A 26,512-nucleotide genomic window follows, 5' to 3' on the forward strand; every position below is an offset into this window, starting at 1 on the left:
ATGGAGGATTTTCTATAAAGTGTTACATGGAGGACAATATAATCTCCGGGTCTAAAGGCCCTTGTTTTTGTTGATTCCAATTTCAGGTTTTTTCTTATCGTAGTTAAATGAGTCTGTCGTTACTTTCGAGTCGAGCGTGGAAGACTCTGTGGGTTCGTTGAGTATGCGCGCGAAGCAACTTGTGCCGTCTTCGTAGATCTGGACTTGCTAGTGCTGAGAGTGTGGATCTGCATTCAGATCATGCATCCTGCATGCATGCAGGGAAAATATCCTTGATTGATTGGTCCTACAGTTGTCAATGTGCCACGAAAGTATTCTTATCCAAGTCAAATAAACACTGAGTGATTATACAAGATCTTCAGGCATCGTTCTGTAACAATACCATCTTAATCCAGTTTATCAGCTTGCTTGGGCTCAAAGCTGCTTCGAGTTCAAGTGCATCAATCTCGCTCGCCGAGAGCTTCAACAGATGAATGTTGTGAAGCATGTCAATGTGTAGTTACATCCCCACAGGTTCTAGGGTAATCTCTCTGCAGTGCAGCTTCGGCATTCGGTACGGCATATTCATGGCGCACGATACTTCAACGCCGACTTCCTATACTGAATGTACTTGCGTGATCCGCACTTGAAAAAAATCAAAACTTCAAAGGTGAATGTTGACATTACTAAAAGCATTGATAGATCTGCCCAGGGGATGAACTCCAAGATACATATTTGTTGTATCAAAAAAGATACCTAATCCATATTTGAATGCATTTGTCAATGTTCAAAGTTTTCAGTCACAGGAGCAATATATATTTATATGAGAGTATGGATTCTTAGGTATATTGCTCTCTATGATGTCATCTTCGCTTCAAGGTTTTCTGTATGTACCTCGAATTATTGTTTCTCCCCTTCTCACTTCTCTTTTCTTCTTTCCAGTTTGCTTATTATAAAATTGATGAGCCCTTTGACTCTTTGACTAATATGAAAGGAGATATGATAGGAGATATGATAGGATATAAATTGGGATACTGAGTAGGAGAATACATGGGTAGGTAGATGATATAAAATGTAGGTGTAGTATAAACTCAGTTACTCTAGGCGCTGCGTGAAATACGTGCATATGCATGTACTAATCTTTGAAAGGTATGTACCCAGTGGATATTGTTCTAGTTACACACTGTCTATTGGTCTTCAAACAAAAGTCATATCCTTGATGAGGGCTAGACTGGTGAAGGCGCCAAGAGCTTATATATTGCAGGCAAGTTGGGTTATAACTGAGTTATGGAGAACATGATTAACAGTTGACATCCGTGTGGTCAAGTGGCCAACAATCCCAACAGCTGGCACTATATGTGACCAAACAAGTTAGCCCACGGGACTAGAATGGTGTTGTCAATTAGTACCGGGAAACATTAACTCAGAGCAGACCCCTCTAAAGTGACCAACAAAAGCACAGGAGGTGCCCCTCTGAGTTTGATGTTTTGTTTTTTTGTTAATACTCTGAAATACATCATGTACTCGCTGGATCTAAATATCCAGTCAGGTTCATCTCAAATCGTGTGTGGGGTGCGGCACCGTGGTAGTCATTCTGTTGTAAACCTTTTGAGTGATGCAAATGAGGCTATTCACAATGTACCCCTAAGTACTCGGTGAGATCTGGCACAATCGATCAATTCCACGTTCGATTTCAGCTTCCGTCGAAATGTGTCTGTTTTTTGACAGCTGTTTCATCGATTCGTCTACAAGGACTCTGAAAATTCGCATGCGTATGAGTCAAGGCTAGATTTTGCCTATGCAGGTCGGTTACTGCTGCCGACAGTCCGAGCTCCATTCCAACGTTTAGCTCCAAACCTCGATGCCGATCCTCAAGCCCACTTATCCTCAGGGATCGATGTAAATCGCCTTCTTTGACCCAAGGCAAAATGCGATTCCTCAGAAAAGCAAAACCGGTCCTCACGGAGCAGTGACCAAACTTTGTGGCTGAGACTGAACTTTTAAATCCACTTCAACAAGTATCGAAACTGTGTAAAGGCCAGACCCGGAGAATTTCTGTGTCTCATCGTGGCGTGAACCCACATGTTCCGCCATGCGGTTGACAGTTTGACAGTTCGACACGCTGATCCCAGTTCGCACATACTTTTTGACTAATCTTCTCCAGATTTGACGTATCCAGCAAAATTACTTTTCCCCTCTGCAAATGGCGTTTCTCAAACTTGATGATCACTGATACGAGAAAACCAAAATCAAAGGCACAAAATAAAAGCAGTTCAAGGAACCGACAGGCTGTGCTTGGTCGTCGCTTGATCCCTGATTTGCTTATTTGCTACTGTCAGGAGAGCAAACCTTGATGGATCAGATTAATCTAGCGGGTTCCACTTCCGCATCCCATGCTAACAACTAACCGTCGCCAAACCCATGGGTGATGAAAAAAGCCACCGGATGGTCAGTGCCCGTTTAGGGCGATAGATCGATCTAGGGGGCCCGCTCAACAGGGACTGGCGAATCATACCCGGTCGGACTGGGCCGTCGTCGATAAATTGATGCAATTTTTTAAAACCACAGGCTCGACCCGAATTCGGAAGCTCGTCCGAGTCCTGAGGCTCTCTGAGAACCCTCACATTGTGCGGAGCAGGGAAAAAAATAACATGCGACAGATTCTCGTGTTAGGCGTCAGGCGTCAGACGCTAAGATAGGACTTTATGACTGATCGCCGACGCCAGCAGTGATTTGCATAACCGAATGAACACTGCAGATGACCCAGCTTTCTCCATTGCATTACATACAGCGTGATGTGTGTTCTCATTTGGCCCTGTCTCCACACGTGGGGCCTTCAATTAATCAAAATTCATTTGTGACTCGATCGCAGCTGAAGCTCAATCAATTCCTCGGCGGGGCCGAGCACCACCGCTATCTGGACAGTATGGGCTATTTGACTCCGGTGTGAGAACAACAGATTAATTTCAAATTGAGTTTGCAGGAAATGTGACAATCACATTATCGTCCACTGATTTCTGGACCCCGGGTCTGTTCTCAGAGATTTAGTGCCTAGGTGCCAGGGGCCGGAACGAGCTCGCTCTCCGATACGCTATGATAGCAACTATGCCCCATCGTTCTTTTCCCGCTACGATCCGATCTAGATTCCACTAAACCATGGTGAGGCTTGTGAAAATGCAAGCCTCGCCTCAAAAGTCCACAACTACAGGGATTACAGGCCCCATTAGGACCCATCTCCGCTGGATCATATCGATCAATCTGAAACCTTTTTTTCTTTGCCCTTTCTCGCTCTTGCTTGCCCTCGGTATGGAGCCGATCCACCATACTATATCGTGCCACACGAATTGGTTATGGGGATGGCGGATGGAGAAACTCGCAGGCGATGCGCAGCTCCGGGTGGAGTTAGCCGTCTTCTAGATCGAATCCTGGATCCATTTTCCTCATCTACGAGGCCAGTTATTCGTCCGATACCATGCGGGCTTTACGAGTAATGCGCTGGTCCTGTATTGCGACAAATACTTCTTGTTTCCCAGACTAGTTTGCCTAGTATTATAAGGTTTGCCTTTGCCTACAGACCAAGGAAATTTCACCTGCTTACACGCTTGTGACCTTCGCCCATTTTATTTATATTCATCACTGACACCCATGAAGTCCATTTCTTGTTTGGTTTAATCACTGCTCAAGTCAATCACTGACTTTGCTTCCCCTCCCATTCTGGCTACCTTACCCCACTTATCCCCGGGCTATAGCCCATCTGCCTGATATTAGTACTCAACATGTCGGGGGCAGGCGATCAAGATGACTCCCTGGTTCACGTTAATTACCTGGGAGGATACATCTTCCTCTCCTACGTCATCAGCTCTATGGGATGTGCGACCACTTTGGAGCTTCTTCACCGAAGAACATCCAGGTCGGGATTTTACAACTGGTATGGGAACTATTCGCGACTGAAGTAACCGAACGCACTGACACATGCCGTAAAAGGTACCTACTCCTTACCTCCTCGATAACTATGGGCGGTATAGGCATCTGGTGTATGCACTTTATCGGCAACCGCGCTATCGTCCTCGGCAATGGAGAAGCTGATGTTCAGATCTTGTACAATGTCGCATTCACCGGAACATCGTTTGTATTGCCCGTGGTTGTGCTCCTTGCCGCCTTCTACTCTGTCGGTGTCCAGGAAAAGGCGGGCTACATACGCATCTTGTTAGGAGGGTTACTTACTGGTAGTTCCGTGTGCGGAATGCATTATGTTGGACAACTGGGAATTTCAAACTACAAGTGCTCGTATCATGTCGCAAATGTTGTCGGATCCGCCATTATCGCCGTTTTCTCGAGTACTGCCGCCCTGGGCATCTTTTTTAGGTGGAGAGCTACCTGGACTGATAGTTGGTGGAGACGCGGACTCTGTGCCTTCCTGCTTGCTGGTGCTGTGTCAGGAATGCATTGGACCGCGGCTGTTGGAACGACCTATCTTGAGCGGGATGAGTCCATGAAGAATGGATCGCAGTTGTCTCGCAGTCAGGTGGTTATCATCTGCTCTGTTTTGGTCAGTATACTTTACCATTTTCGGTCTGCAGGAACTGACCATATTTAGGCTTGTGTCTCTTGCGTCATATTATCCGCGTGCGCCGTTATATCTGGTGGCAATCGCCGACGATCGACTACTCGTGCCCATCAGCTTGTTCTTGCCTGTGCATACTTTGACCCAGCGGGTCGAGTCATGGTCACGCCACAGGCTCTGCTGCCGACTAAAAAGATTGTTGACCACTACATCGGACGAACTTTCCAAGATGACGATCTGACACGCACACATCCTACTTTCCTGTGGGCCTTTAGAGCAAGCCGAAACTGGCCCGTGGTCAAGGACATGATTCCCTTCATGCGAAATCGACTCGAGTCCGAACAGGCTGCTATCCAGAAACATGTCTTGTCACGAGGAGTGGTCAACGACAAGGATACGGAGTTGCAGACAGATTTTGATACATTATTTAAACAACTTTTCTGTGTGTCAGCCCAGGAGCTGTCAAACGACTTACGATTACCTCTTCACGATCTTGGAACCCTATACGATGATGTTCTGTCAACAGCTATTCCCGTCTCGCGCTTGTCTCGGGCGATGGGTCGCTCTTCACTACGAACTGGCAAGGGTCAGTTGATGTTCAGTGTCCGGCAACTCCAAAAGCACGAAGCGGCTCGTATGGCTACGTTCGGATTCCGCTTTGCGACCATCGAGAACATCACCTCGACTCTCTCGCGCCGCATCCATGTTCCAGAACCGAGTCTGAGGGAACATCTCCGTGACATGCGCGACTATGCCACCACAAACCGCGGCTTCTCAGAGGGTGTGCACATGACTGCATTTGTGATGCGTCCTACTGTCAGCGACCATTTCGAAATTCTCACCACCAAAGGCACCGGCAACCCGCTCCCATCCTCAACCCTCCCTATGCTCCGATTACATGTATCACACCTCGACCTTATTTCCCACATGGAAGGCTGGTCCATGAACACCTGCTTGAAGTACCTCAAATCCGATCCCGCAATGCAAGCAGACCGTAACCTCGACGAGTTCCGCCTGCACCTTATCGAGGGCATTACCTCCCTCTCCAAATCTTTCTCCGAAGAAATGCGCGCCGCAGCCACCTTCTCCGCACGCCCTCTCCTCGCCCCATGTCGCGAAACATCCCGAACATCAGAGGAAGTCTCGCAATCACCCCAGCAATGCACACTCCTCACATTCTGCGTCGTCGGAACACTAAATACCCAAGTCCCCAACGAAGACTTCACATTCACACCCTTCCGCCTCTTCCGGGTACAGCAACAAGTAAACGACAACGTTGCTGACAGAGACGGTTTCTCCCGCGAACTGAGCCAGGAGCTCTTCTGCACAGATGTCCGCTCCGGCTCCACGGCCTCGGATGCCGATATGCTGGCCAATACCCGCTCCGCTATCGTCCGTTTCTGGCATCAACGAAAGCAAAGTTTCGGCAGTGCACCCCGCTCGGGTAATTCGCAGGAATCTCTCTTCGAGCAGGGTATCACTTCGACTGCCCTTGGGGATATTACCGTGCAGAAGGAGGTGCGAGTGGATGTGACACGGTTGAATGAGAACGCAGCGAAGAATTCTATTGTTGCTCATGATGCTATTGTTGCGGCGGGAGAAAATGCATTGACACCCATAACCTACGTTGATGAGTTGTATAGTCTTTGCTATGCGCCTGGGATTCGCTTACGGCCAGAAGGAGGATTCCAAGGTCCGAAATCCGAGATATGATTGTCTTTTCCATTGAACTTGTTAATTATTGGTCTGGTGGGCGCTTGATTGCAAAAAGAAGGGAAATATATCGGACACTTTTCATCATTGTATATATATCGTTGCTTTAAGGCGGAGACTACAGAACATCATCGCCATGTAGAAAGACAAAAAATTATTATTTCATTTCAGATTTTTAGTAACTGATCATGGAATCAGATATTCGTAACACATATAAGAGCAGTAAAAAAAAAGACAATCGCCCTGCAATGCAAGCTCTTACTCCGGCACACTGAGACAAATGCAAAATTCGTGCCACACGAAATCATCCCACACTCAAGACTCACGTGGTATTAGGATCCGCCTTCTCCAAGAAAGAAGGATCCATATCAATGCGTCGTTCAAACTTGGTCCACCAATCCCGAAAGCTCTTCAATGGCACAATTTCCCGTCCCTTGTCTGTCTCAGAGAAGCTCGCAAGGAAATTGAACGCACTCCCGATAATCCGCTGCGCAAGTACCTTAGTCGAGATTTGTTTCTGCGCCGATCCTGCTAATGCCTCATTCTCCAGCGCAGCAAGCTGCGGCGCAATATTTTGCGCCGGCTCGATCGAGATACCGAGTGTTAGGACACCATTGGAAGCCGAGCCGCCCTCATCGAGCATCTCATCTTCTTCTTCGTCTTCGGAGCGTTTGGGAATGCTGCTGGGAGGCTGAATTTGGAATATGCCTGAAGGTTTCTCGTTTGCTAATGCGCCGATGAAGCGGAAATCGGTGGGAGCGCCGGTTGTTGGATCGGGGAGTTGGGCGTAAATTGCGGCGCCTGTGTCTGGAGGGAGGACTGTGCCTGGTAGGAAGAAGATGACTAGGTCGTTGAATGAGGGGTTCATTGGGATTGTGAATGCGAATTTGGTAGCTTGGCCGTTTGGTTGGGGATCTATTGCGACAATATCCGTTTGGCACGGACGGCCGGGGACGACGACGGAGAACATTGGGGATGTTTGGCCAGCTTGAGCTGGGAGATTGTATGGGAGGGCAGAGGAATTGGTGTTGAAGGTAGGACTAGCTTGTCTCTGTAGCTTTGATCGCTTTGTTCCAGCGGATTCCAGGTTTCTCCAAGCCTGATCGTGACATAATACCCTTATCGGTGGGACGATAAGGGCTTGGCGTTCCCCTCCATTTGGCGGGATATGAAGATGAACTAGTGAAGCTTTGAAGCTTGTTTTCTATTCCCGTCACAATGGGCAAGTCTAATTTGGAGTTGATTGTTGAATGCGATAAGTACTGTTTCCGAATCTGCTTGCTCTCTTCTTGTGGTCTAATGGTATCGCAGCTTTCCTTATTATGAGGATAACCGTGCTGCTTACGCGGAGAACCTAGAGAACTACCATCAGTTCCGAGTCAACGGGTACAATGCTACGCTGGGTTACATATTGAATTCAGTAGTTGAGAAGTTCCCCTGGTCATCGAACCACTGGGCAGTCGACTCAATTGCTAAGACCGTAACCTTGACTACGCCAGCAGACGCTACCGCAGAGCACCGCAGTAAATTGGTCGCAGAGAGTATCATCGAGGCTGTTAACCTTGGTACAATTGAAGTACTGAAGGGATGGCGAAATGAAAAATACCCAGTCTACGGCCCGGGTGGAGAATTCCTACTCGATATGGAGCGATGTGCCTCTCCGCTCTTCGGCGTCGTGAGCTACGGCGCCCACATGACCGGCTACGTGGAAGACAACGACGGCCTCAAATTCTGGGTTCCCCGACGGTCAAAGACCAAGCAGACCTACCCCAGTATGCTGGACAATACAGTTGCTGGTGGCATGTGCACCGACGAGATGCCCTTCGAGTGTATTGTCCGTGAAGCCATGGAGGAAGCCTCCCTGCCCGAGGAGGTGGTGCGCGCGTCCATCGTCCCAGTGGGCTGTGTCACATACAGCCATATTCGGGATGTGCGAGCTGGCGGCGAAATTGGTCTCAGCCAACCAGAAGTCGAGTATGTTTATGACCTGAAGCTTGATTCGTCGGTTATCCCGCGGCCTGGCGACAACGAGGTGGAAGAGTTCATGCTTTGGAATGTGGAGGAAGTGAAAGAGGCGTTAGCGCGTGGCGAATTTAAGCCGAACTGTGCAGTCGTCATGATCGATTTCTTTATTCGACATGGCATTCTTACTGCAGAGAATGAGCCTGATTACCTCGATATTATGTCTCGACTGCATCGCCGCTTGGAATATCCGACAGCCTCACACTGCTAGATATTCCAGGTGTCAACTGTATATACTGCCTTGACATGGCCATAGATATTCTAGCATACATATACATATTCGAGCAGCTAGAAGGCAAATAGAGAAGACTCTTGTTCTCGTTACTTGGATTACTTGTTCAAAAGTACGCACAGCAGTTCAGGATATTCAAGGCAGTGCTCAGAGCGGGTTACTATTGGCTAGCTGGAATAGGCAGTCACTTGCTTCTATACCTATGGCGCCTATATCCCAGGTTTGAGGCACTGTCGGGCCGCCCCGCCCACCAACTGTTGGATGGCTGTGCAGCTGAATTCCAACATATGAACGGCCCTGAATATTTAAATCCCCAATATTTGAACTTTGAAGCTGAATTTGTAACGAAGTCTTTTCATAATTTCAAACATTTACTTCATAGCACAATGGCCGATAACTTGACTCAGTCTCTGGATGCGTTATCCTTGAACAGAGATGAGCCTGATTCGCTACTATTTACTCCCCACCACAACCATGATGCATGGCTCGGAGAAACTTTCGATCAAGTCCCACGGTATCTGTTCTGCGTCTCATTTGAAAATATTTCAGACGGTGAGACGACAAATATCTGGGCAAAGTCCAAGTACGCCAAACATGGCACCTCCGGCCAAGAAATAGATATTCTGAAAGGTGATCGAGTGGGAATGGCATTTATGCTCAACAACCATCTTCGATGGAAGAGGCGCACTTCCAGCAACCTCCTATCATGGACAAGTTCACTGCTCTTCGCTTTACAATGTGTATTCTACCGCTACCACCGGGACAATGTACCTCTTAAAGATATCACCCTTTTCATTGTTGATACCACCAAGCTTCCACGGGGAGCTTTTGTGCGAGATATGGACCTCATTACTATATTCAAGGATTACAACGATGAGTTACGCGGGTTGGAGAACCTTCGAACTGAATTCAGGACTTTGAACGACTCGGAGTTTGGGTGTTGCTACTACTTCGGAGAATATCTTTCGCAGGGTGCATTGAAGATTGAAGGGAAATGCAGCTTTACGACCGCACAGAACATCATTGACATGGGATTGTTTGATCTCATGCCGGAGTTCAAAGCTTCTTTTGAGAAGGACCTGGGCTTGGCAAAGAGAGTGCTCGAATTGAGGGGATGCTTCGGTCAGAATCCAGTGGAAAGGGATATTGCAAGACAACTTCCCTTTGCGGTTTCGATTGGGAATTTGTTCGGTCGTGGATGGCAGTTACCTGTCGCGGCTAATTTGATGGGGCTGCAACGTCGTTCAGAAGAAGACGTTGATGTCATCTGTGAGGCACTCATCAAGGTTGCTACTGGTAAGGTTAAGATGCTGTTTATATTTAACATCATACTAACGTTTTAATGTTAGGTTGGAAGCCATTGCTCGTCGAAACTACGATATATCTACCCTTCGACTATCATAGGTTGCCAGAGGTGTCGCAATTCAACGCTATCATGTCAGCCCTGGATGGGCCTCTTCGCCTCAAATATATGCTTGGTGAGACCAATGGACCCCCTCCCCTGCCCCCCTCAAGTCCACTATCTGTCATCCAGGGGAATTTAACTCACTCTGGAGGTCTAGTCAAAATACGCAAAGCGTCACGCTTACTTCACGAGGCTCGTCAACACAGTTCTCTGCTCCATGTTTCGGTCAACGCCAAGCTGGGCACTGGACGAAAGATAGGCAGTAGCCTCCATGATATAGCAACATGGAATTGTATCCTGCAGAAGGACTTCCCATGCCCATGTCCAGAATGATGGCTTTTGGCTGACGAGAATCTTTGCCTGTGCTGTTTAGATGCTGTTTAGAATATAGTTGGAATGAAGATCGAGTTTATTGACGACCATCTATTGGTATACCCAAATTAATCAAAATGCAAAAAACGCCAGCGCTGCACAACCCAACAAAAATGACCTGCCTAGATCATGTACACCTCGAACTTTTGTGGTCACCAAAATGAACTCATCTATTTCTTGAGAAGCAGGTACACGTGGTCGATCTTCAGAGGGGCAAGCTTCTTGTAGGGACCCTCCAGGTAGAGCAGCAAACCACCGAATGAAACAAAGACGGCCCTAAATTTATATTAGTGTATGGCTCAGTTAGAATTTGACGAAAAAGTCGGGTCAGCCTACATAGTATCCTTGGTCGAACCCTCCTCAAATCGGTACACCTTGCCGTGGCAGACGTAATCATAGTCATTAGCCAGAGTCTGCTCACCCATGCTGACCTCTCTCCAGCTGGCTCGGGTATCCTCCTTGCCGTCGAGGGATAGAGTCGAGGCCAGCGCCATAGAGAGCGACTCGCCAACGGCGCAGGGGTAGAGCTCGGAGTTCACATCGAGGGTGAATGTAATGGAAGCGTCGCTTGAGGTACAGGTCAGACGGGAGACGCGATCGTATTTCTGAGCGTTGACGCCGGTGACTGTGAAGGAGTCTTCGAAGAGGAGTGGGTCGGACATGGTGATTGGATATCGCGGTGACGGCTTGAGAGACCTTTCAAGAACGAATATTAGGAGTAGGATATAAACAATGCGAGGACCCTTTTCTTCGGGCTGCGGCGTGTGGTTGTCGAGAAGAGAGTAGTGGAGAGGAATTGGAGGTGAAGATCGGAGTTTGAAGCTTTTTTTCTGCCGCTTTTGGTTCCCCGCCGATAAACCATTTCATGCTCGGAACCACACTAGGCCTCTATCTGGATGCTTGAGAATACTTGAATCTTTCATTTTATACCATGTCATTCCGCAAAAGAAATATCGGCTTATCAACTGGCGTCGATCGCGCTGCTGTTCCCAATGCCTCCGCACAGCCATCCCCGCCTGAATCTATTCCAGGCATTCGCCCCTCACCTGATGATGGACGGCCAACTACTTCTACGGGAACACCTTCGCTAGATGGGCTTCTTGCGGGACATGCAGGTCTTCCTATGGGGAAGGCTTTGCTTATTGAGGAAAATGGAACTACAGATTTCGCGGGCGCATTGCTACGATATTACGCGGCTGAAGGCGTTGTCCAAGAACAAAAGATCCTTGTGGTTGGCGTCCCAGAGCAATGGGGCCGAAGCTTGCCTGGCTTGATTGGGACAGCGGAGTCTTTGGAAAAGCGGTCAGATAAGCGCAAAGACGAGCGCATGAAGATTGCTTGGCGATACGAGCGACTGGGCGAATTTGGAGCTGGCATTGCCGGCTCCCGTGATGGTAAGTGTATCGTTTGAGATGTGGAATTTGATGCTGATGGACTATAGCCCCTGCATCAACCAGTGAAAGCGATACAGGTTCGAAGCAAGCAGCTTTCTGTCATGCCTTCGATCTCACAAAACGTCTCGCCCACCCTTCCATTACCAACATGAGCTTTATTCCACTGGTGCCCTCGAGGGGTTCGCCATTCATTTCCATTCTTAAACGACTCCAAGACGCCGTTGCATCTGCTGGTCCAAATACCATCCATCGCATTGTCATTCCTTCCTTGCTCAACCCCACAATGTACCCACCCGACGCTTGCCAGCCTGAGTATGTGCTGCAGTTCATGCATGGTCTAAGGGCTTTGATGAGTGCGCATGCAACTCGCATCACTGCCATGATCACTCTTCCATTGTCCCTGTTCCCCCGCTCTTCCGGCCTTATCCGGTGGATCGAACTTCTCAGCGATGGTGTTATTGAGCTTTGTCCATTCCCCCATTCTGCCGATGCACTGGCGACCTCCGGAGCTGCGACGTCCCAGGAGGAGCCACCACAAGGAATGCTGAAGACACACCGAATCCCTGTTTTGCATGAACGTGGCGGCGGGAGTGACCAGAATGTGGGACAAGATTGGGCGTTTAACTTGAGTCGTCGGCGATTTGAGATTAAGCCGTTTAGCTTGCCGCCAGCGGAAGGTGACAAGGAAGCACAAGATGCACCTGCATCCAGCGGAATGCCCAAGAAGGCAGATCTAGAATTTTGAAGCGAAGGCAGCTTGGTGTGAGATTCACTCAGTCATCTTCTTCAAAGTGACGATAAGTTCCTGGTTCCGCTAGCATATCATCCATCTCGATTTGTTCAGACATGGCAGGTCCCGAGTTGGCCATAGTGCGGAGGTAGCTCTGGCCATATGAGTCCAGGCCCGATCGGCCTGAAAATCCTAGGCGAGAGCGAAAGCGACTGCCTAAGCAGGTTGAGGCTACTAGCCATGCTGCTTGGTATCAGCATTGTGAATCTTTCCGGGGATTGGAAAGGAAACAGAGGGGAGGCCTGACCAACAAATAACAGCAGTGGTGCAAAGAACACCAAGAACAAGAGAAGGAAGAAGTTCATTGTAAATTGAAGTGAAGGTCTAAAGATAAAGAGTTCAACGTTTGTTACGGAGTTAACTGCTCTCCAATCCGTTGGAATTGACAGTCGACACCGCCCACCCAAAAGGGATAAGCGCAGGTGGAGCTTTTTTTATAAAATTTCGCTTCCAATTTTCTCCTCTTCTTCAACCTACTCGAGTCTCTGGCTTTGCTGGTCAAACCACAAGACTCTCTTTTGCTAATGGTAAGTTCTTACTTTCTCTTCCTATCCCAATTCCCCCTTGCATGATTATATAAATACAATCTGTCAATCCCCTGAAGCTCTTTATAAAATTGAGCTATGTGACTGAGAAACGTACTTGAAAATGACTTTGCACACATCTCTTGCTTTCTTCTCAAACTATCTTGTTGAGCAATTGCTAATCCGATTGTGTGATAGAATTCATAAATCAATTTCTTCACAATGAATCAACCTACTCTTCCTATTCCGATCTCTTTCATTTCTGGTAGATACCTACTATTCTCCATTGACGATGTCACATATTTGAGGCGTGAATATCAGACGTGTGGTGTGTTGATCGGAACCCTTCCGCAAATTCCACAGCAAAATGTGTTTTTGGGGTTGCCGCTCGAGTTGATGCCCGAGGAAGCGAGGCTGTTGGTGGACAAGGGTGTAGCTTGCATTGTAGACGAAGCCAAAGCACACGATGGCATGCAATCTCTCCTAGAAGAAGATCGCCGACAGTATCTACGCGAATTAGAATCCCAGGGCATCCACGCTACACGCATTCTCACGGAACGCAAAGACCAACAGAGAAACCAAAAGATGAAGGAGCAAAACGACAAGAAGGCCAAGGCTGCAGCCAAAGCTGCCGAGTCCGTTGGAGATAAGCCCGATGCTCCTGCGGCGGCGAACGATAGCCCGGCCTCGGTAGCTGACGTCTTTGGAGATGATTCGGCCTCTCGAAAGGCCTCTCTCATTGTTCCTGAGCAAGTCTACGGTGTGACTCCCGTGACGTCCTATCCTCCACTTCCGCATCCATCTACATCGTCCGAGAATATCCTTCCGCGGCCCGATGTCCCTCTGTCATACGCGCTTTTTGCTCATCTGCAATCACGTGGCTATTTCCTCTCGCCTGGCCTGCGTTTTGGATGCCAATATGTGGCATACCCAGGTGATCCTCTTCGGTTCCACTCGCATTTCCTCGTCGTCTCTGCCGAATGGGACCAGGAGATTGACCTGATGGATATTATTATCGGTGGCAGATTGGGTACCGGTGTCAAGAAGGGTTTCCTTCTAGGCGGCCCTCGATTGTCAAGAGAGCAAACTGAATCTGAGACTGAGCGCACTGAAAGCGTGCGAACCTTCAGTATTGAATGGGCGGGTATGTAATCGCTTAACAAGAGTGTCATTACTCTTCCTATTGTTCAATGACTACATGTCAAACATTCGACATACATCTCGCACCGCTGGAGTATGTTTCGGCTCTATCGTGAAGACGATGCAGTTGATTATCTACCGCATCACTGTGAGGCAGTCGGCCATACATCTCTTGAAAACAAGATACATAGCAACACCGGGCAAAGGCCGAATGTCGCCAAGCCCCTGATCAGTCTCATGACTTGGGAGAACCAATATTGAATGGACGTTCAAATGCAGTGTCCAATATTCTTGCGGTCGGCCTTTCGTTGGGTCGTGACCCCATTCCGAAAGGAGTCACGGGGTAGAAGGAAAGCCATATCATTCATGATACATGTTCACCCCTATCAGAAACAACTTGATAGCCTGACTTAGCTCTTTCTAAATACGTTCAAGCTTTATGATTACCCCTCAATAAATCTTCAATTATCCAATAATATCCAAAGCCTTAACATTTCTTGGTCCCAAGCTCTAGAACTTGAATTAAAGCTTTGTTTACGGTAGCGTACTTGAGACGCACGAGCAGTATTTGAGGACGACATGATAGACTCTTGAGGCCCAATTTAAAGCCAAATGTTGCAGCCAATAAAGGAACTAAACAAGCAATGTCCAGCACATTCTAGTTTGAAAAACATCATTCTGGCTTGAGCAACATCACGCCACATCACGAAGCTGAGCCATGATTTGCACGACTATACCTACACAGCCACCACAAATTGCGTAGAATGAGCGTCGGGTTTATGAGTATCCAAAACAATATCAAATGCTGCATACTTATAGCCATACATACAAATGTTATCATTGAACCTAAAATAGTCTGATTGGGCTGGTGGATCATAGATAATCAATGTTCCTCCATTTGAACTTCTTATTAGCGCGGTCCGTTGGCCGATTTTCAAATTGGCTGCCATGAAGCTCGAAAACCAAAGGCTTCGGTCCTTGCAACTGCTGACCCTCAACAGAGCCAGTCGGTGTCGAACTCGGAAATGGAACTGTAAACCGAAATACAGAGTGTTCCTTGGGTATAGCTATAATCTCAACATTAGCATCAACAATCAAGGCAAGGATCTCGGCCCCGGTAGACCAGAAGACTAACTTTTCAATTCATCCTTCTCCGTAACAACCTCAAAGGTAAACTTCGTATCCCGCGCCACAATGCCCTTCACGCCAACCCGACTAGCGCAACGACTGCGCACAACCTCCACCTCCGCTCCGTGGAAATCAGCACTAACAAGCTTGGCTCCATGCGACGCCGGCGTCACCAGCCCGCTCCTGCCTTCGGATTTGAGATCGAGGACTTCCTGCATATACCCAACCCACAGCGCATGCAGTCCCTTGAAGATGGCGTGCTTGCATTCATCTTTGGGCAGGTCGTAGAGGCCTGAGGTGCGCTTTTCGCGCGCAGATAAGGGGCGCGGGCGCTGGTGGCGGACGAAGTATTCTTTCTTGCGGAGACGGTGGAGGCGGCGTCTGGATCGGTTGTCCTGGGCGGAGGGCGAGGTTGGGCGGAGGTAGAGTGGTTTTTGCTTAACGCGCTCGGTAAATTGTTGGGCTGCTGTGTCGGGGGAGTGGGCGCGGGCGAGAAGGGTGTGCGCGATGTGTTGGCCCTTTGGAATGGGAGAGTCGGTCATTGTGAGTGGTGAATTGTGGTTAGAGGTGAGGTGAGGTTGCGGTTGCGGAGTTGGGGAAATTTTTGGATGATCCGCTGATAAGATCCGAAGTATGAACGTGGACAGGTCTTTGAGCTCAGCACTTCAAGCATGTCGGTATCTAAAATTGAGGTTCTATTCAAATATATATTCTATTTATAGTCTAGCCAGTGGGCCATCTGAACGGAAAATTCCAAGGCTCGCCGTGCTGATCTCGGATATGGACTTACAACCAGCCAGTTGCATACATCGTTTGAAGTCTTGGTAGAAGATGTCGAGCATCAACTCAACTCCTTCTTGTCCCTTGTACTATAGCAAAATTAGCACCGTTGTCAATTGTCGGCTCAATTAACTTACTGCCAATCCCCAAAGCATCGGACGACCGACCCAGCAACATTCAGCACCCAACGCCAAAGCCTTGAAGATATCCGTACCCGACCGAATGCCTCCATCGATATGAATGCGAATACGACCTCGAGCAGCCTTCACACAAGCTGGAAGCACATCAAGAGTCGCAGGGGTCTCATCTAGCTGCCGTCCACCATGATTACTAACAATTACACCCTCACACCCATACTCAACAGCCATCTCCACATCCTCAGGCGTCAACACGCCCTTAATCCAAATTTCCATCTTAGTAATACTGCGCAGCCAAGGGATCTCTTTAGCCCAAGAATGAGAATCATCATTAAAAGACTTGAACCCATCGTCATGCGACTGCTGCTGAATTTGCTCCGACGTCTTCTCCATCATCGGGTACGCCAGACCGGCCGGCGGCAGGAAACCATTCCGCCATTCGTTATACCGCACGCCTAGCACGGGGCTATCGGCCGTCAAGAAGATAGCTTTGCACCCAGCAGCCTCGGCGCGGCGAACAATTCTTTCCTCTTTCTCCCGGTCTTTCATCGAGTAGAGCTGCATGACGTGGTGAATGGGTCCGATCTCTTTCCCCGCGGCGGTGATTTTTTCCACTGAGTGATTGGCGTAGGATGAAACACCCATGTTGATGCCGTATTTGGCACATGCTCTGCTGGTTGCTAGTTCACCGTCTGGGTGAGCCATTGCTTGTAGCCCGGCGGGAGAGACACAGAGTGGGAAGGCGATGTCTTGGCCGAATAGAGGGATTCTGGTGTTCACGTTGGACACATCTTTTAGGACTCGAGGGAGGATCCGGTATTTCTGATACGCGGAGGAGTTCTCACGGAGGGTGACTTGGTTTGTTGCACCGGAATTGTAGAAGTCTATCCCTGCATTAGTCTTTTTCTATACGGAGACTCTGAGTCTTACCTCTAGTTGCAACGGGGAGCAGTCTAGACGCTGCCGATTCAAGATCTGAAATTGAAAGTATCTTTTCGGTTTCCATTATTTTGACCCGGGCTGGGAAGACATGGATGAGATGAGGGGGAATAGTGAGATTTGTAGAGATAGGCGGAGCGGGGATGTCTCCACCGGCATCACAGTAACCCAACAGACATTGAATCGAAGCCTTGATGTCAAATAGCAGACCATATCATCTAATTCCTAGTTTTGCAAGACCGGAAACACACTTTCAATCAAGTCCGTCATCTCTTTCACCCCAAAGTCCTTCAGACCCTTGATAATCTCATCAATGGTAGCCTGAGAGACCCCCTCCTTGTTTCGAGAATAGATATCCACACCAGCAGGCGTGAAGAGAGTCTTGGCGAAATAAGTCACAACCCACTGGTTACCATCATCTGTATGACCAAAGCCCAAAACCTCCCAATGAGAGCTCGCAATTTTCAGCCAACCCTTTCCTCGCCAATCCCAGGCACCTTGGTTCGCTGATATGATTAGTGGACTTGTGATGAGCGCGGCAAACTGAAGAAATACCTGTGGACGGGGTATCCACGCCATTGATGGATTGTATTTTCTCCGAGTTGAGGCCTTGATATTTTACAAGATCATCGATCTTGATCACGCCAGATGAATCGGCAGGGAGTGTTGTGTAGGTGATGCTGACGTTGCGTTTGTCCTTCCACATTGGAAGGGTAGAGTGAGTTACATGCCAGGTGCCGGCGAGGAATTCATTAGTCGGAGGAACACATTTGTTTCCTTCGGCGTAGACCTTTGGTAAGCCAATTGTGAGTTGGGCCATGACTGTTGATGAAAGGAGGTTGAGCTTACCTGATAAGCGATAAGCGACTCTGGGCCAAATCGAGTTTCCCCTGAATCTTATACATCAACTGAGTGTGTTTCCACTTCCAACCCCCTAAGATCAGCATTCGCTCAAAGATCGCCATACATATGCCCCTAGCGCTGACTTGCCAATGACTGAACCTCACTTGAGTCATTAGACGTGGATGCGCCCCTATAATCAAGACCCTCCGCACGCCCATAACCACGGATGCACTTCCATTCCCGTCCTGTCAGCTCCATGGAGGCTATGCTATCAAACTTTAAAGAGACCCGTAAACTCTCCTGCGAACTGACAGTTTGATAACAAATTGATAGCCTCGATTTACAGAACGACCCACAGTCCTTTTAGCGTCCAGAGTCCAGAGCCCAGAGTCCAGACTAAGAACTCCGTGCCTATGGACCAAATGCCGATCCACTTACGCTAATCCAAGTCGTGGCTTGAGACCCCTGTCAATGAATATCAACCAGCGCAGTAACTCCTCTGTACTTGCGGAGTACTACAAATACGTAGACATGTCCATGATACAAAGCGGGCAGAAGCCGGTACCAGGATCAGGGCGATCTGTCTGAGTTGTCCTGGAAGAAACAAAAGTACCGTAATCTGCAGGAATGAATCATCAAACATAGACATGGCAGTGTCGGCAAGTAATTTATTGGGACCCGGGAGTCTGGGAAAAGAGGGGAAAGACTAGACAGGGATTGTCCCCCACCCATGCATTCGTCCATTTCTGTGAGCGCGTTAATCCATCACCGAGTTCTAGGAATTCTGACCGAAAAGTAGGAAAGCAGAAAATCCCGATTGAGATGAGACACGTAGAGCATGATGTTCTGGATTTGGTTAGTCGACCGTTAGGACCCATCGGTTACTCTCCACCTGGGCATCCCTAGATCCCAGTAGACTGGGTCAGGATTCGTAACCCCCTTGCTACTTTGCAAGGAGATGTTACTCTACTTTATTTAGATTTGGGAGGCGCCTACAGAAACACAAAGTTTAAATTATGTCCGTATCTGTATACGGAATACATTCGTCCTCAGGTAAATACTTACGTGGACCGGTGGGTTGGGTCCGATGGCGATGGCCTGCAGGGGTTCACTGACTTAATGTACGGATAATTCTCCATAGTGCAATGCAAATGTGACCAGGTGCTCTCTGTACTGTGCTCCGTACAATGTGTCAATTCGATTGAAATACGAGGTGCATGTCGCATGCAGCTCAGTCCCTTACACGGAGCTCGGGAGTAAATACCGCCTCCACAGTACGTGAAAAAGTATAAGAAAAGACGAAATTCCCCGGCTTCGCCATTCTCAGTCCGCTATACCTAAACAGGATTGGGTCCGAGTGATGGCCTCGGAGCCGAGTCCAATCCCGACACTCTGGATGTAATGCGCCTCTGAGCAACGTGTAAGGCACTGGTAAGGACTAAATGGGCTGACAAAAGTAGGTGAGGCGATGTCTCCATTGCCACGTAAAGTGCTCGCTTGACTCGCATTTTCACACTAGTTTTGTTCACACTTTTTGGGCCAACAACCCATGATCTTGGTAATGTCAATGATTGGCGGGTTGGTAGTACTCACTGACCGCAGTATGACTTGACATACTTTAGTGCATTTTAGTATAATACCGGGCAGAAAATCACCGACGGAAAGAGCTGCACGGTCCACAACTCTGCACTGTCGATGTAAACGATTTCTGCGGAATTAATTAAGGATGACACTGGGGGTTCATGGTCGGCTAGATCAGGAATCGCGGCCTTTAGGACCCGCCGGTTGTAAGGCCCAGAGCGTCGAATCAGGAATATCACTCCATTTAGCAACATTTAGTCTCCGCTGGACTCCGTAGGATCGTCGTGTACGGAGTATTCCCGAAGCGCAATTGAGATTTTTCACTAGCCTGTCTATTCTCATGAATTGGCCGGGCCGCAAAGTGGACCTGGACATTGGTTGTGGATCTCGGGATTCATACCTTGTTTTGGAATTTTTGCAGATCCCATCATTGAGAATATATTCGGATTTTAACTTGTGAAAATTACCTTAGAATCACGAGTCATACGACTGGTGCAACATGGTGATTGTCCGTTGACCGGAAGGTAGCGAACGAAAGTATCCATTCTTCGCAGATCGTGTATGTCTGCTATCGAAATTAAAGAACCAGATTGGGTCCGTAGACCGAAAGAAACAAAACAGAAAAATAATAAAAAGTCCTGAGCCATGCCTCTGTACAAGGGGGCATCACTCTATGTTCAAGCCTGCTAATCGTTCTTCAACCCGCCGGAGGACTTCAGGATCAGGCTCTCGTTTGATTTTTTTCGGTCTAAGGAACGTTAGCCAAAGTCTTCACATAGGAACATGATACATACGGAATCCGTATAGTCTCTTCACACTTAGCCTGTCCACACTTCCCACAACTATTCGCACCATCATTGTACATCGTCGTACACACATGGCATATATAACGAACCCTCCGCCGGGGCGGTTTGAACGTCCGATTAGGCCTTATTTGCACCGGCTCAGCATCACCCGGATACCCATCCGGATACTTATCCAACTTAGCCGGCTGGCGGGGACACTTCTTGCAACGAATATGACTGCAAGAGGCGCATTCCTTCGAGCCCGGTGCAAACTCCGTCTCACATGCATGACAGATCCTGTGCACACGCTGCCTCACTGCCTTCAAGACGAGATCCTGCCCGCCGGAGCGCGAGGGCATGGCTAGCGGCGCGGCTGGGTTCCCTGTAACCCGTAGATGTGGCGTATACGGTATGCCATTACCGCCATGGCGGGCGAGGAGCTCGGAGATCTTGGTTTTGGGAAGAGAAGGGTATTCGTTGGGTTCCTTCTCGCGGGCGGGTGGGCTGCGGGGACATTTCTTGCAGCGTGGGTGTTGGCAGTTGATGCATACTTTGTCTGGGCCGAAGCTTGTTTCGCAGCGGTGGCAGGTGCGGTGGACTCGCATGCGGATTGGTTTGGTTACTCGAGTGAGTTCGAGGTCGGTGGGTGATTTCCATTCACCAGGCTCTAAGGTGAGACCGTATTTATTGAATAGAGTGCGGGCTTTGATTTGTTGTATGGCACTGTAGTCGGTGGTGGGCTCAGCGACGGACTGGACTGGGTTGAGCGCACTGTAGAACACTTGTTAGTTATGTTGACAAGTTGTAATCATTCATTCATCTCTTTCTCTCCTTTTTTGAGTCTTGTTTTTATGGGGATTTGTGTACGCCACAGGAATATAGATCATACGTTGGTTGGCTAGATGAAGGGACATCTGGGGTCGCTACGGACTGGCGCTTAGAACTGGAGCGTGAACGTAAAGCAGTCTTCATTCGCTTCAGATATTTGGATAAACCCTCGGGCTTGTCCCCCTCCGGGCGAGGTTTGTCTTGCGGAGCCATGGTGGTCGTCGACAGTCGATGAGATTTGAAGTGGCGCAAGAATGTAATGGCAAATGCTTCGTAGATCAATATCAATTGGTGTTGGCAGAGCTCCTCATTCCATATATTCAATCCAAGTCGGTGAAGTAAAGGCAGATAATATTGGGAAGCAGTATCATAAAAACCCGAGTGGGGGGCTGAGGGGGGGGGGGTTCAACGCGGAAAAAGCATACTAGACGTGACACGGGGAGAGATCAGATATATATGAAGTGCCAAAATCCTGAAGAATGAACAAACTACAGTAAAATTACAGTAATTGTAAAGCTGCACATGGGCGAACCAGTGTGCTGGGTCAAGTATGTTTCGGTCCAAGGTTTCGGCAGGAAAACAATTCCAAACCCGACAATGAGGTTCAGTACAGACTAGTCTCCACCGTGCATTAAAAATAAAAATAAAAATAAATTACTCGGCTTGACCGATTCGGTACAAAGAACCCGTGTTGCAGAACACTTGGACCTCTGCACCCAAGACTCTGGGTCAATACGGAGTACCTCTCACCTCCGGCCAAGGATCAAAACTTACTGTCGTCATTGGCGAAAAGTTTGCCTACACGGTAAGTCGCAGTCGCAGAACTGTCCACGCCAGGTTAACTTACCCGCAAGTGGACAACCAGACGGATGTACCCGTGTCCTTTCCGGTTACGTTAACTACCACGGGAAAACTGACGGGAATACCGACCATGGACATGAAATGGTACCACCAGGGCAAGAAGGGATTAAGGAGGTAATTGCCGATAACACTTTCTTCACAGAACGCTTTGAGCCTTCCTTAGAACATTCGGGACTACGACTTCATTCTCCAATGAAAACATGTAAAGTTTACCACAAACTTTAACTAATTTGTCAGTTCGCACTCCTTACCACATTTCCACTCCAGCGAACAACTCGGTGGGTACTAGTACGGTGTGATTGGTACCAGGTAAAAAGACCCACCATATCGTAAGTTCCATCCCAAAACGCCCATGCATTATGCATGACACGGAAATCGAGCAAAAAGCCATCCGCGAACCCCCTGTTCCACAGATCGTGAAGTAAGACTCGGTAGAGAATGGGAATAGTTTAACGACAATAGTTTACAAAGTACTGAAACTAGGTAGCCTAGTATTCGATCAAAACGAAATCAGACCTTTGCGCTACACTAGTACTCAAGTGCTGACTAATTTATGCATAAGGAAGATCTTTGAATTAGCCCTGAACGATTCTAGTTAATGACTTACTTGAATCTGGGATTTCTACTCGAGTACTCTGTAGGAAATGGAAATTAAATTACAGAATGAATCGTGGACAAGTCTCGTGTACTCCGTGCATGGTCAGTGCCTTCATTTCCCAGTGTGTCGGGACCCGTATTTATTTGGGTGGATCCAAGTGGGGTAGTCCAGGGGGCCGTATACGGTACGGAGTAACTTAGAACTACACAAATGTGCATTTTCAAGGTTCCTGTGTACATTCCACCTGAGTGATTGTCCAGAACATTTGCGCATTCCATGTCCATGTTCTTGTTTCACATCAAGGTCAAGCCACGGGGTCACGAATATGCTTTAAGTACATCTGCCACCCACACCCTGTTTCCGGTGATTGGCATCTCGCTACCACCCCCTCGGTACTGGAGATTCAGATGATGCATTCCTCATTCATGTGCTCAAATCTCGGTGATCAAATATCCAGTGGTGTGTTGATTTATTTGGGGAAACACAGTACCGTAACAAATTATGCCAAAGGTTCCTAGTCCCACCAATGAACTTTAGGTGCCGAATACAAGAACGGATGTCATACAAGGCCGCCAGATTGTTGATTAGCGAGATCAAAGTTTCAAGGATGAGGGGTTGGCGATCGGAGCTCAACGGGAGGGGAACCAATCACTTCCTTCTCGCACGTACCCCCGCACATGAACCGAAGTCATGGATTTATCTGATAGGATCTACGGTCAGTCGCCGGGAAAAAATATCCGTGCTCAGCAAGGGACATAGCGGCCGATCACGATGCGGTTGGATCGAATGGATAACTTAGCAGCGGAATCTGGAGCCTTGAACTATAGTTCACCATTCGCTGGGACGAACCCCCGTGAGATTCTGTCACACTGGATTGCGCGGTCTGAGGCTGAGCTGAGAGAAGAGGGATTCCAGATCTACAGTACAGCATACATGTACTCCGGAATGTTCAGCTTGGAGATAGAGCAAGCAAATCAGCCACTTCAATGTCTAATTCAAAACCGACGAGTCATGTCAGGAGCCGCTAGCTCGTTTAAGCAATTGAGATTGGAAATTGAGCTGATCCCTCCAGCAGAAGGGGTTCTGCGGGTGCCGTTGCAAATCATTGTGATAGATCGAACAGTTCGAGCGGAAGGTTCCCCCGATTTTTTCCTGAAAGGGTTAAAGGGTTGTTCTTGTTCGTATATCGATCTGTCCCGTGGGGCTTCAACCAATACAGTCATCTGCATTGATTAAAGTCCAATTAACCAAATACCCAATCTATACTCCGGGTACTCCAACTCGACGTCCATGTCTTGATTTGATGCTGCTCGCATAATGCAGCTTCCAATTGTAGCATCCTGTTCACAGCTTACTCCGAGCTGGCCAGCTTATCCGCAATAGAAACAATATCTTCATCGCTCTCCACCTCCACAACCCGATTCACCTCTGCCGCGGACCGCATCAGCTCCACCGCACCGGCGTACATCATGCGCTGGGATGGGTTGCAGTTCTCTGGCAACCAGTAAAGGAGGACGTAGGGGACTGAGAGACGACCGGATTTCTATCAATCCATCGCGTTAGCACTTATACCCGTCTGGCTGGCACTCAAGGATAATCCCTTACCAATGTAAGCGGGTGACTGAGGAGGATAAAGCGAGGTGATGATTCGGGCAGGTCGTCAGCCAGGTCCTCCATTTTCGAGTAGACTTCGCCATCCTGGGGACGGATCTCTTGACTCTTTGCATCGATGATATCTATTCGATCATTAGCCAGGCATTCAGTGTTGATAAGTGCGACCAGAATTTGTTCTCTATTCAGACGCAAAATCCTCTGCACAAGCGGCGGAATGTGGACAGGGGTTGGCGGGGCGTACAGATGATAGCTTGCGCGTCCTTGGCTCGCGATGTGCTGAGACGGAACTTGCGCAGCTTCTCCTTAGTCTCCGGGGAGAAAGAATACAACCGAGAGTCAGACTGAATATTGTTAGCCATTCTGCTTGTCCTACAGTAGTGAAGCTAAGGTTGCAGTTGCGTCTGGGGCTGCTTCCACTCTGTTTCCCGCTTCCTTTGGAGTCCACATGGGCTGGATGTTGACTTACCATAATATAGATCTCAAGTATACAAGATGTAAGCACAAATAAAGTTACCTCAATTCGATCTGATACCAGCCCTAGATTGAACGTTTGCGAGTTGAGAAGATGACGCACTACGGGAAGCTCGTCGTGATCAAAATGCGGGCGGAGATTCCCCCACTTCCGCCTTCCAAGCGCTCTCTCCACTGTCTCAGTCACAGTCTCAGTCTCTTTGTACCCCAACCAATTATACATACACTACCTCTTCATGCTCAATCGTCTGAATCTGCTGGCTCGCCAATTTGCCCATCCATATTATACACGTCCATCAGTCCCGACCCTCACCCCGTTTCTGGCAAGCCCCTTCGCGATGACATCAGCTGCGCACGCGAAGCCCATCCACACGGCCGCATGCCTAATTATTGGCGATGAGGTCCTCGGTGGAAAGGTAACTCATCAGTCCATATCCCCAGTTCAGCGAATCAGAAAGGACTAACATCCATCCTCCGCAGACAATCGACACCAACTCCCCCTACCTGGCCAAGTTCTGCTTCTCCCTCGGCATCCAGCTGAAGCGTGTAGAGGTCATCCCCGACGATGAGGAAGACATCATGGAGGCAGTCCGTCGCATGAGCTCCCGTTACGACTTTGTCGTCACTAGCGGAGGAATTGGTCCAACGTGCGTAACTCCAATTCCAATCCACCCTTCGGCTAAACCAAGCCCTATGCTAACGCGATTTCAATCGAATCCAGACACGACGATATCACCTACTCCTCAATTGCAAAAGCGTTCAATCTCAAGCTCCAACTCCACCAGCCCGCTTTCGAGCGCATGAAGAGACTCTCCAAGCCCCACCCCATGCAACCAAACTTCGACTGGGATACCCCCTCCCCAGGCCTGAACGCTAAACTGCGCATGGTTGAGCTCCCCTTTGACCCCAAGATCCCAGCTGAGCACCAGGCTGTCTTTGTTGCGGAGGATATGTGGGTTCCCGTCGCTGTTGTCAATGGAAATGTGCACATTCTTCCTGGCGTGCCGCGGCTGTTTGAGAAGTTGCTGGAGAACCTGAAGCCGTCGCTTGTGCCTAGACTGTCACATCTGGAGGGTAAGGGTACCAATCGGATTATGATTAGCACGCCTTTGCCCGAGAGTGCGGTTGCGCCGTACTTGACGGAGCTTGCGGCCAAAGTTGAGCCGAAGGGCGTGAAGGTTGGAAGTTATCCTCGCTGGGGAAAGCAGCGGAATACTGTTACCCTGGTTGGGGCTGATCAGGCGTTCCTGGAGTCGTTGGTGCAGGAGGTTGAGGAGGGTGTGCAGGGCAAGAGAGTTTCAAAGGAAGATGAATTGGATCCTCCTGTTGAGGATCGGGTATACAGTCAGTAAATAGGACATCCACTAGGTATGATCAGATGAAAATACAGCATCTCAACAGATTCGGATTCGGATATTAGTACGGAGCTCAATTTCTCAAGCAGTAGATTTTAAACGCGCCATGATAGTAGCATCCCCTGCGTGGAAGAACTTATATTGACAGCCGCGTTGTCTCGCATCCCGAGACAGACAAAGATGATAGACAGAAAGAGATGATCAAGACATAAAAGTAGCAACAATAAAAAAAACAAAGCGGAACAAAAGGGGAATCAAAATTCATGAGACGATGGCGTCAAGGGTCAGTCATGCAAGTTGCGATCCCCGTCCATCGAACCCAGATCCGCACAACCGGTTTTTCTTTTCCGTCCAGCTCCCTTCCCCCATAACGGGAAGCATTATAAGCATCTCTCCATTCCTTCCTTACCCATTCGTATGAGCTGTGTATTCGTGTGGTCCCGACTGGTGCGTCCTC

General features: G+C 48.6%; 13 protein-coding genes across 13 annotated transcripts; 6 read left to right on the plus strand and 7 right to left on the minus strand.

Moving 5' to 3' along the window:
* Positions 1 to 3,755: 3,755 nt before the first annotated feature.
* Positions 3,756 to 6,256, plus strand: N7520_011340 (MHYT domain-containing protein; the record flags this gene model as incomplete). The annotated part of the gene is made up of 3 exons (XM_057145273.1): positions 3,756 to 3,907; positions 3,964 to 4,528; positions 4,577 to 6,256. The coding sequence occupies 3 exons, from the start codon at positions 3,756 to 3,758 to the stop codon at positions 6,254 to 6,256; spliced, it is 2,397 nt and encodes a 798-aa protein (XP_056991027.1).
* Positions 6,257 to 6,578: 322 nt separating this feature from the next.
* Positions 6,579 to 7,226, minus strand: N7520_011341 (OPI10 family protein; the record flags this gene model as incomplete). The annotated part of the gene is made up of 1 exon (XM_057145274.1): positions 6,579 to 7,226. One exon carries the CDS (start codon positions 7,224 to 7,226, stop codon positions 6,579 to 6,581), a length of 648 nt encoding a protein of 215 aa, XP_056991028.1.
* A 248-nt stretch (positions 7,227 to 7,474) lies between these two features.
* Positions 7,475 to 8,489, plus strand: N7520_011342 (thiamine pyrophosphokinase-related protein; the record flags this gene model as incomplete). Its single annotated transcript, XM_057145275.1, has 2 exons — positions 7,475 to 7,515; positions 7,568 to 8,489. 2 exons carry the CDS (start codon positions 7,475 to 7,477, stop codon positions 8,487 to 8,489), a joined length of 963 nt encoding a protein of 320 aa, XP_056991029.1.
* A 407-nt stretch (positions 8,490 to 8,896) lies between these two features.
* N7520_011343 (uncharacterized protein) lies at positions 8,897 to 9,853 on the plus strand (the record flags this gene model as incomplete). The annotated part of the gene is made up of 1 exon (XM_057145276.1): positions 8,897 to 9,853. One exon carries the CDS (start codon positions 8,897 to 8,899, stop codon positions 9,851 to 9,853), a length of 957 nt encoding a protein of 318 aa, XP_056991030.1.
* A 604-nt stretch (positions 9,854 to 10,457) lies between these two features.
* On the minus strand, positions 10,458 to 10,949 carry N7520_011344 (DNA-directed RNA polymerase core subunit RPB8; the record flags this gene model as incomplete). Its single annotated transcript, XM_057145277.1, has 2 exons — positions 10,458 to 10,563; positions 10,624 to 10,949. The coding sequence occupies 2 exons, from the start codon at positions 10,947 to 10,949 to the stop codon at positions 10,458 to 10,460; spliced, it is 432 nt and encodes a 143-aa protein (XP_056991031.1).
* Positions 10,950 to 11,218: 269 nt separating this feature from the next.
* On the plus strand, positions 11,219 to 12,426 carry N7520_011345 (elongator complex protein 4; the record flags this gene model as incomplete). The annotated part of the gene is made up of 2 exons (XM_057145278.1): positions 11,219 to 11,681; positions 11,729 to 12,426. 2 exons carry the CDS (start codon positions 11,219 to 11,221, stop codon positions 12,424 to 12,426), a joined length of 1,161 nt encoding a protein of 386 aa, XP_056991032.1.
* Positions 12,427 to 12,454: 28 nt separating this feature from the next.
* Positions 12,455 to 12,776, minus strand: N7520_011346 (uncharacterized protein; the record flags this gene model as incomplete). The annotated part of the gene is made up of 2 exons (XM_057145279.1): positions 12,455 to 12,654; positions 12,719 to 12,776. 2 exons carry the CDS (start codon positions 12,774 to 12,776, stop codon positions 12,455 to 12,457), a joined length of 258 nt encoding a protein of 85 aa, XP_056991033.1.
* A 441-nt stretch (positions 12,777 to 13,217) lies between these two features.
* N7520_011347 (tRNA splicing endonuclease subunit SEN34) lies at positions 13,218 to 14,147 on the plus strand (the record flags this gene model as incomplete). The annotated part of the gene is made up of 1 exon (XM_057145280.1): positions 13,218 to 14,147. One exon carries the CDS (start codon positions 13,218 to 13,220, stop codon positions 14,145 to 14,147), a length of 930 nt encoding a protein of 309 aa, XP_056991034.1.
* Positions 14,148 to 15,265: 1,118 nt separating this feature from the next.
* On the minus strand, positions 15,266 to 15,805 carry N7520_011348 (RNase P/RNase MRP complex subunit; the record flags this gene model as incomplete). Its single annotated transcript, XM_057145281.1, has 1 exon — positions 15,266 to 15,805. The coding sequence occupies one exon, from the start codon at positions 15,803 to 15,805 to the stop codon at positions 15,266 to 15,268; it is 540 nt and encodes a 179-aa protein (XP_056991035.1).
* A 174-nt stretch (positions 15,806 to 15,979) lies between these two features.
* On the minus strand, positions 15,980 to 17,939 carry N7520_011349 (alpha-hydroxy acid oxidase; the record flags this gene model as incomplete). The annotated part of the gene is made up of 5 exons (XM_057145282.1): positions 15,980 to 16,132; positions 16,181 to 17,064; positions 17,111 to 17,309; positions 17,360 to 17,625; positions 17,675 to 17,939. 5 exons carry the CDS (start codon positions 17,937 to 17,939, stop codon positions 15,980 to 15,982), a joined length of 1,767 nt encoding a protein of 588 aa, XP_056991036.1.
* A 2,270-nt stretch (positions 17,940 to 20,209) lies between these two features.
* N7520_011350 (uncharacterized protein) lies at positions 20,210 to 21,369 on the minus strand (the record flags this gene model as incomplete). Its single annotated transcript, XM_057145283.1, has 3 exons — positions 20,210 to 20,291; positions 20,338 to 21,099; positions 21,218 to 21,369. 3 exons carry the CDS (start codon positions 21,367 to 21,369, stop codon positions 20,210 to 20,212), a joined length of 996 nt encoding a protein of 331 aa, XP_056991037.1.
* A 2,597-nt stretch (positions 21,370 to 23,966) lies between these two features.
* On the minus strand, positions 23,967 to 24,588 carry N7520_011351 (GMF family protein; the record flags this gene model as incomplete). The annotated part of the gene is made up of 3 exons (XM_057145284.1): positions 23,967 to 24,158; positions 24,221 to 24,351; positions 24,471 to 24,588. The coding sequence occupies 3 exons, from the start codon at positions 24,586 to 24,588 to the stop codon at positions 23,967 to 23,969; spliced, it is 441 nt and encodes a 146-aa protein (XP_056991038.1).
* A 348-nt stretch (positions 24,589 to 24,936) lies between these two features.
* N7520_011352 (flavin adenine dinucleotide pyrophosphatase) lies at positions 24,937 to 26,052 on the plus strand (the record flags this gene model as incomplete). Its single annotated transcript, XM_057145285.1, has 3 exons — positions 24,937 to 25,116; positions 25,181 to 25,347; positions 25,422 to 26,052. The coding sequence occupies 3 exons, from the start codon at positions 24,937 to 24,939 to the stop codon at positions 26,050 to 26,052; spliced, it is 978 nt and encodes a 325-aa protein (XP_056991039.1).
* Between the last annotated feature and the right edge of the window lie 460 nt (positions 26,053 to 26,512).

This window comes from Penicillium odoratum (assembly GCF_028828045.1).
Source record: "Penicillium odoratum strain IBT 22623 chromosome Unknown utg000008l_segment0_segment0, whole genome shotgun sequence".
Classification (NCBI taxonomy): domain Eukaryota; kingdom Fungi; phylum Ascomycota; class Eurotiomycetes; order Eurotiales; family Aspergillaceae; genus Penicillium; species Penicillium odoratum.